Genomic DNA, 8,969 nt, shown 5'->3' with positions numbered 1-8,969 from the left:
AAGGTGACGGGAGAGGGAGAGCAAATGAAAAAGCGAATTTTGAAACTGACAGGGAGTTTATCCAATAGAAAACATCAGTGGGAGGAGCTTGTTGTATTGAGGGAGGGATGTAGCTTCTATGGAGATCATAAGGTAATGTTTATGTTTTTCAGTATTTTCTGCTGCCTCTTCTGACCTAGTTTTCTCCGTTCAGTTATGCCCTAGTTTTTCTACCTTTTAAATTAGTTATGGTTTGTTTTTCTTTTTTCTTTTTTTTTTTTTACCGTAGCCCACACTTTGCAAGGTATTTTGTTTCCAGGCAACAACTATGTACATCAATCAGCAACATAACTTCAAATTTGGTTACAAAAACACTTCATTATGCATTAAAAACACAAACTGGAGATGCACATTTTTATTTTGATGTTAAACGCACTCTGCACAATGCATTAATTAACAGCTTCATCATTTTCATGTTTGTAAACATTCTGACTCCATTTGTCATAGACAGTAACGAGTTGCTTGCAGTAGTTGTGCAGTTTATCACTCTCTGGACTCAAGTATGTACTGCTTAGCAGTTCAAAAGTTACCAAATACAGCAGCAAGCATTTACGTCTTTAACCAGTGTCAGTTAATAAAGTTGAACTTTAGCACTGGAAAAGCATTTAAACAAACTAATTTTCTTTTTTCTAATGTTCATTTAAAATGACAGAGAAATAAATTATTGAACAGATTAGACATGACAAATTGCAGGGATTACAGAGGGAACATACACAAACAGTCTTTTAACGATGTATGGATCAACATTTAAACGCAATAACAGCCCACTTTGCTGTTGATGGCTTCTTAATCCATTTTACTAAAGCACACATCTTACACAGTTCAACTCCACATGCTGCTCTGCCATACATCACAGTTCTTAGCCATTACATTCTCAGTGTGATATGCAGTGCATTTTCCTTAATTTTTAATAGACGGTAAACAGGGCCTGTCATTAGCCCCTTTTCAGAATGAATATCCAGAGGTCAAGGGTCAAGACCAGGTTCACTTTGGCACATATGGATGATGGAAAGCTGAACGCAAAACCCCATAGATGAGGGAGTCCAGGAGCTTCTGTACTTCACAGGCAGGTGTGTCTCCGAGAAGAGTTTTAATGCAAGGTTGAGCTCAGGTTTAGGTCGAACAGAAGCATGCATAACACTTTAGCATTTCTACTGTAATGGTAACAATGGCTCTCTGCAGAATTTGACAGACACACAATAGTGGGAATCACACACTGTAGACACCCGCCGACACAAGAGGGCTGGCATGGGATCCTGAGTCTCAAGGCTTACAGGTTCACAGAAAGGCCTAGTGATGGTAGTCCTTCTTACTGTGGGGACGGTTACCCAGGACTTTGTCGATATCCGAGGCCACTTGAGTGGTGATCTTTGGAAGAACCTGTCAGCGAGAATGTAAAACACAGGCAACAGAATCATAGTAAGTTTCACATAGTAATTTACTCAAAATGAAAATTCTGTCATTATGCACTTACCCAATTGTGAATCTAAATCCATATATTTGTTATTTTGTTTTTTTATTGTTTATACAGTACTTTTTTAAATTTAAAAAATATTTTTTTCTTAAAATAAAAATAAAAATACACAATAAAATTAATTTTAATAATACACAAAAATAAAACAATATTAAAAAAATATTTTATTGTGTAGTTTTAAAAGTTATTAAAAAAATCAGTAAAATAAAATTAATATTAATAAAAAAATAAAACATTATTGACAGATTGTAATGTAATAATTTAAAAATTAAAATTGTCATCATTCACTCACTCGTGTATCTTCATCCATATATGTTATTTTATGTTTTTTTTATTTTTATTTTAAGTAAATGAGAGTGAATAAAAGATGATCGATTCTTTTTATTTTAGTGTTAACTATTCATTTAAAGTGGTCAAGCTGGTTTTTAGAACAAGGTGGCTGCTACTAGACCTAACTAACTTGACTAAAGGCTCTTTCACACTGAGCGCAATGCGATAAAGCAAAGCGAATCAGCGATGAATGGTACTTTCACACCAAATGCGAAACGATTGATCGCCTTTGGCTAATTCACAACTGAACGATAGGTGGTGCTGACAGAGAATGCATTTTATGAAAATTCTGTCATCATTTACTCACCCTCAAGTACTTCCAATAAATGAATGTATTTGTTCTGCTGAACACAAAGGAAGATATTTGGAAGAATGTCAGTATCCAAACAGATCTCGCCACCCATTTACTACCATAGTAGGAAAAATAAATACTGTGGTAGTAAATGGGGGGTGAGATCTGTTTGGTTAGTGACATTCTACCAAATATCTTCCTTTTGTATCTTTGTATCTTGTAAAATATCTTTCATTTTCTTGGTGAACTATCCCTTTAAGATGGTCTAAATCAACAGTTTTTCTTTTTCTTTCCAACAATTTTGACTTCATTGCCCATTGTCAACAATATTCAAAGTTTTCCAGTTGTTTCTGGTTTACTGTATTAGGATTAAGAATTTTTTTTTTTTCACAATTTCTATGTAATTAAATATTAAGATTGAGATTTTAATAATCTGCATGACCTTTTCAGGTCTGTTGTTGAGGGGGTGAATTAAAATATGAAATATATTGATTTTTAATTTTTTAAGCTTATTTAATGTTTGTTTTGTTTTCATTTTAAATCATTTTAAGTAATCTTGAGGCCTCCTTGAAAGTTTGCTGAGGCCCCTTGGTTGAAAACCACTGGTCTAAATAGTTGTCCAACCATTTAGCCAAGCCAAAAACCATGTCAGACCATCTTAATGGCTCTTTCTTTTCTTTTTTTCCCACAATTTCTATGTAATTAAATATTAAAATTGAGATTTTAATAATCTGCATGACCTTTTTAGGTCTGTTGTTGAGGGGGTGAATTAAAATATGAAATATATTGATTTTTAATTTTTTAAGATTATTTAATGTTTGTTTTGTTTTCATTTTAAATGGTCTGACATGGTCTGACATGGTCTGCCATTTTTTTTTTTTTTTTTCACAATTTCTATGTAATTAAATATTAAAATTGAGATTTTAATAATCTGCATGACCTTTTCAGGTCTGTTGTTGAGGGGGTGAATTAAAATATGAAATATATTGATTTTTAATTTTTTTAGCTTATTTAATGTTTGTTTTGTTTTAATTTTAAATCATTTTAAGTAATCTTGAGGCCTCCTTGGAAGTTTGCTGAGGCCCCTTGGTTGAAAACCACTGATCTAAATAGTTGTCCAACCATTTAGCCAAGCCAAAAACCATGTCAGACCATCTTCTCTCTGAAGCTTTAGTTGGATCTTCCATCAGTGTGTGAAATTTTGCACATAGCACATAAAAATAACATTGAGCAATATCCTGGTGTTGAAGTTTTAAATGTAAATGAACCATGTGAGATTCAGAAGTGAGGTGTTAGAGATTAGAGCAGAGAGCTGTAGCAGGCCACCAGAGCTTATGGGATGGCAGTGATTCCACAGTGTAACAGTGTATTTGAGATGTTTTGATAAATCTCTTGCCTGTATCGCCCCCAGGTTTTCAGTGAGCTGTGCAGGGTTGGAGGTCCCCAGGAGAACCGAACTCACTCCTTCATTACGGAGGCACCAGGCTACAGAGGAACATGAAGAATAGATTTATGAGGAAGCTGTGCTTTGGTCCTATATGTTTGAAAGTTTCAAGCCAGTGAATCATTGAAATCTTTGAGCTGGTAGGATTTTGAGGTGCTGCAGCCAAATGTTAATACAAAGTTCAGTCATGAAACTCTAACCGAGCGCTGATTGGTTCTTTCTATGCCGCGGCACTAGCCAATCAGAAGTAATTTCAAATCCAAGCAACCATATATATCATACCCTAGCCTGCGATCAACAGCTGCGCAATGTGAAGCGCTGTTATCCCTGGGTCCATGGGTTAGTTCACCCAAAAATGAAAATTCTTTTATTTATTACTCTTTACCCTCATGTTGTTCCACACCCATAAGACCTTTGTTCATCTTTTTTGGAACACAAATTAAGATATTTTTGATGAAATCCCAGACGTATATGACTCCATAAGTGACGAGAATACTTTTTGTGCGCAAAAACAAAACAAAAATAATGACTTTTTTTAATCAACATTATCTTCTCTTCTGTCATTCTCATACGCTGTTTACATCCAGCGTTTCCAGGTTCTACATCAGAACGCCGACTCATTATTGGCCAGCTCCTGCATTAGCATCACACAAATCCATCATGTTGCTCACGTGAATAGCGTCTGCGAATACTGAGCCCGTGTTCTGACGTTGAACCTGGAAGTGCTGAACGTAAACAGCATAGGAGAATGACACAGAAGAGAATATTGTTGAATAAAGTCGTTATTTTTGTTTTGTTTTTGCGCACAAAAAGTATTCTCGTCGCTTCATAAAATTAAAGGTGCCATCGAACATTTTTTTACAAGATGTAATATCAGTCTAAGGTGTCCCCTGAATGTGTCTGTGAAGTTTCAGCTCAAAATACCCCATAGATTTTTTTAAATTAATTTTTTTAACTGCCTATTTTGGGGCATAATTAGAAATGCACCGATTCATGTTGCGGCCCCTTTAATTCCTCACGCTCCCCACCCACGGAGCTCGCGCTTGCCTTAAATAGTGCATAAACAAAGTTCACACAGCTAATATAACCCTCAAAATGGATCTTTACAAAGTGTTCGTCATGCATCGGATTATGTGAGTATTGTATTTATTTGGATGTTTACATTTGATTCTGAATGAATTTGAGGCTGTGATCCGTGGCTAACGGCTAATGCTACACTGTTGGAGAGATTTATAAAGAATGAAGTTGTGTTTATGCATTATACAGACTGCAAGTGTTTAATAATGAAAATAACGACAGCTCTTGTCTCTGTGAATACAGTAAGAAACGATGGTAACTTTAACCACATTTAACAGTACATTAGCAACATGCTAACAAAACATTTAGAAAGACAATTTACAAATATCACTAAAAATATCATGTTATCATGGATCATGTCAGTTATTATTGCTCCATCTGCCATTTTTCGCTGTTGTTCTTGCTTGCTTACCTAGTCTGATGATTCAGCTGTGTGCAGCTCCAGACGTCCTGCCCTTGTCTAATGCCTTTCATAATGTTGGGAACATGGGCTGGCATATGCAAATACTGGGGGCGTACACCCCGAATGTTACGTAACAGTCGGTGTTATGTTGAGATTCGCCTGTTCTTCGGAGGTCTTTTAAACAAATGAGATTTATATAAGAAGGAGGAAACAATGGCATTTGAGACTCACTGTATTTCATTTCCATGTACTGAACTCTTGTTATTTAACTATGCCAAGATAAATTCAATTTTTAATTCTTGGGCACCTTTAAGGTTGAACCACTGCAGTCACATTGGCTGTTTTGACTATGTCTTTAGTACCTTCCTAGAAGTTTAATTGCTGTCTATGGATGAGTCATATACCTCTCGGATTTCATCAAAAATATAATTTGTGTTCCAAAGACGAACGAAGGTCTTACGGGTGTGGAAAGACATGAGTGTGAGTAATAAATGACAGAATTTTTATTTTTGGGTGAACTTTTAAAGCCCTGTGGGTTATGTGCATATAAGCAGAAATTCAACCTTTTACTCTTGTCTGTATTGCGTAAACAGTGACAGAACAGTGGAGTCACTCTGGCAGAGATAATATGTGGCACATTGTGACAGTTGAAGTGAATATGGGTGAAGTTCTTTTGACCTACCGATGGCAAGTTGTGGCAGGGTACAGCTGAGCCTCTCAGCAATGTGGGTCAATTCCTTAAGCTTCGCCTGCTGCTTTCTGCCATCCTCACTCAGAATCTTCTCCTTCAGCCACTGGTATGACTGTACAGAAAAAGAGACAGTGAAATAAACACAGCAAACCTGCCCTGACAGACCTGCCACCCTCATCGCTGGATACTAGGTGAAGGTGTAATCTATTAACTATATGAGCTCCTAAATCACTTCATCCAATAAAAAACTGTCCTGTTCAACTCTTGTGTTGTTCTTCTGTTGTTTTGGACACAGATATCTGGCACTAATTCAGTTGGCTATGGATCAGTTTACTCAACAGATATCCATCCTTATGTCTTGAGGAAATGATGTGTCTGCCATGACACAAGATTAAAGTACCTTCAAAGAGGCTCTAGAAGATTCTGGGATGCCATTTTCATATTTTCCTGTGATGATGCCACAGGCCAGAGGAGACCAGGACACTACTCCAACACCTGCGGTACAAGAAATATTTTAATTACATTTTAAAGTTATATTTTAATCATGGGTGTTTATGTGTGCATACAATATGTGTTTGTTTTTTACCAATCTTATGGTAAAGCTCTGGCAATTGCATCTCCACTTTATCCCTCTGAAATAAATGATATTCGGCCTGTTCACACACAGGAGGAATCAGATTAAACTGCCTCGCTACAGAATACGCTTCCTACATGGAAAGAAAGAGATGACAAAAAATAAAAGAGAATGATATTAATACTCATAAAATGGACCTATTATGACCTATTAAAGGCCCAGTGAAGTTTCTTGGAACGCACAGCATTATTCAATGTGATGACATAATTTCAACTGAAACGGGATATATTGAACAGCCCCGCCCCTTTTAAAAAAATAGCCAATAGCGTTTCATTTATATCACAGTTCGGTAAAGCTTTGGTTTCCTTCTAATCTCTAACTGTTTCTGCATTCTGTGCAGAATTCAAACGGGTCCAATACGTTTTGTGGTCTGCGCCGACTCGCATATATGATTCGCTCTGTGCTCTTGTGTCTTTGGACCGGAGCAGACTGCTCGCGCTGCGGCGGTTCACATGACACTACCACGAAAACGAACTTCATTCGCGTCAATGGAAAACATATTTACACTGTCTGAATCGTTCCCTATCCTCTATATAGTGCACATGTGCCATTCACCATATAGAAACTAGTAAATGTGTGAACAAATGACCGATTTTAGCCGTAGCTTCAGCATCTGTTTATAGTGAAGGAGGGGCGGGACTTCAGATTGTAGAGAGCATTTGATTGGACAGAAGATTTGATAAAAACTGAAGTCTGCGGTGATGTCATGAAAATCCGTGATCCATTTTAGCTGAAGTGAGAGACTGTAAGTTTTGAATGCTTATATCTCCTAAATGCGAATTTTGTCATTGTTTTGGAACACACCAGCTTATTCTTGACCTTAAGGCTAACATATTCATACTTAAAGCTAAAAAACTTAAATTTTGATTTCGGGGAGAAATTTTTGACATATTTTACATTGTTGCAACACCTCTCTTCTCAGTCTGTCAGTAACGCTCTGTTTAGCTCCGGTTTCTATGAAGACCCTCCTTCTGAAAAGCGCAATGTGCCCTGATTGGCTGGACCAGTGTGTTGTGATTGGTCAACCGCTTCGCGTGTGTTTAAGATATGTCACACTCCCTACCATAACGGCAAGTTTAACCAGGCCTTGTCCCTTTTTTTGCCTATGCCTTGGGCAGGAATTATTTAAATGAGGAATACTCATACTTGTAAACTCAAGACTACAATCGAAGCGTTTCACAGAGAGTTCAGAAACAGTGCTTACTGTTATAGAGAATAACTCCCTTTGGAGTGACTTTGTGATTTGTAACTTTGCAGACAGCAACATTACACACTAAAGAGAGTTGAAAGCATAAAAAAGCACCCCTTTAATGAATAAAGATATAGGCTAAAAACACATTCAGTATTTTTGAGTTGTCCTCTCCACTCACTCCACTCACCATGATCTCCATAGCTGACCAGCGTGACGTGCCCCAGTACATGGACATACCATGGTTAATGACATGCGTCATGGCTCTCACTATCTCTGAAACACACATGTACAGACAAAAATATCAGCCAAGCTTCTGGAATAGTTTGCTCTAGATCAGTGATTTCAAACTCAGTTCCTGGAGGGCCACAGCCCTGCAGAGTTTAGCTCCAACCAGCCCCAACTCACACCTGCTTGGATGTTTTTAGCAATCCTGAAGACCTTGATTAGCTGGATCAGGTGTGTTTGATTCGGGTTTGAGCAAAACTGTGCAGAGCTGTGGCCCTCCAGGAATTGAGTTTGAGACCACTGCTCTAGATGCAGAGAAATCATTTGTGTCTGCTCACCATTAGATGGCGCTATCTGCATCCTCTCCTTGTGCAGAGTGACTTTGGTCTTGTTTTTTTCATGAAGTCATTTAAAACTATGGGAATCCCCAGGATGCATATTTTGCACTTATAATTTAATAACTGATATATTATAGGTCCAGTTGTACATGTGTTTAAATTACTTATTTTTGTAAAAGAATACTTTGCATTGCTCCACAATATTAAGGGGACTCTCAATTGCAAAAAAAAATATTTATTCTACTAATATGCTAGAATAAATTAGATAAAATTAAATGGATAGTTCAGCCAAAAATGAAAATTCTCATTTTCATCATTTACTCACCCTCAAGTTGTTCCAAACTTGTATGAATTTATTTTTTCTGCTGAACACAAAAGAAGATTTTTTTTTTTTTTAAAGAATGTCGGTAACCAATCAAACTATGGAAGTCAATGGCTACCGACAACCAACATTCTTCAAAATATGTTCTTTTGTGTTCAGCAGAAGAAAGAAATTCATACAGGTTTGGAACAACTTGAGGGACGGTGAGTAAATGATGACAGAATTTTCATTTTAGATTGAACTATCCCTTTAAATTGGCCTATTTAGCCATGTTTTGGGAGGCTTATCTTGGGATTGTTTTGTCAGAACAGGTTTCTTGTTTTTACTGTGAGATCTGGCAACACTGACAGAGTTCCACAAAGGATAAACGCTAATAATACAGAAGAGCTATTTCACAGACATCCGATTTAACAGGATTAAACATGAGAAGCATTTCAGCAGTAAGTCAAACTGACACAACGGCTCTATATCTCACTAAGCAAGTTGTATTGTACAAGGTACAATCATT

The 8,969-nt window shown here is 36.9% G+C and overlaps 1 protein-coding gene across 3 annotated transcripts in view; it reads right to left on the bottom strand.

The window, feature by feature from the left end:
* Positions 1-99: 99 nt before the first annotated feature.
* The window catches only part of kcnab1b (potassium voltage-gated channel subfamily A regulatory beta subunit 1b), a 76,638-nt gene continuing 67,768 nt past the window's right edge, over positions 100-8,969 (bottom strand). For all 3 annotated transcript variants that reach the window (XM_048162573.1, XM_048162575.1, XM_048162574.1), the window contains 6 exons: positions 7,764-7,849; positions 6,337-6,457; positions 6,151-6,245; positions 5,742-5,862; positions 3,532-3,620; positions 100-1,419 (listed from right to left, as the gene is read on the bottom strand). In XM_048162573.1, coding sequence (XP_048018530.1) covers positions 1,330-1,419; positions 3,532-3,620; positions 5,742-5,862; positions 6,151-6,245; positions 6,337-6,457; positions 7,764-7,849 — 602 coding nt within the window. In that variant the 3' untranslated portion in view covers positions 100-1,329. The remainder of the gene's footprint in view (positions 1,420-3,531; positions 3,621-5,741; positions 5,863-6,150; positions 6,246-6,336; positions 6,458-7,763; positions 7,850-8,969) is intronic.

The sequence above is a fragment of the Megalobrama amblycephala genome, linkage group LG17 (assembly GCF_018812025.1).
Source record: "Megalobrama amblycephala isolate DHTTF-2021 linkage group LG17, ASM1881202v1, whole genome shotgun sequence".
Taxonomy (NCBI): domain Eukaryota; kingdom Metazoa; phylum Chordata; class Actinopteri; order Cypriniformes; family Xenocyprididae; genus Megalobrama; species Megalobrama amblycephala.
Note: the sequence above shows the minus strand (reverse complement) of the source record. Positions and strands in the feature narration are given on the sequence as shown.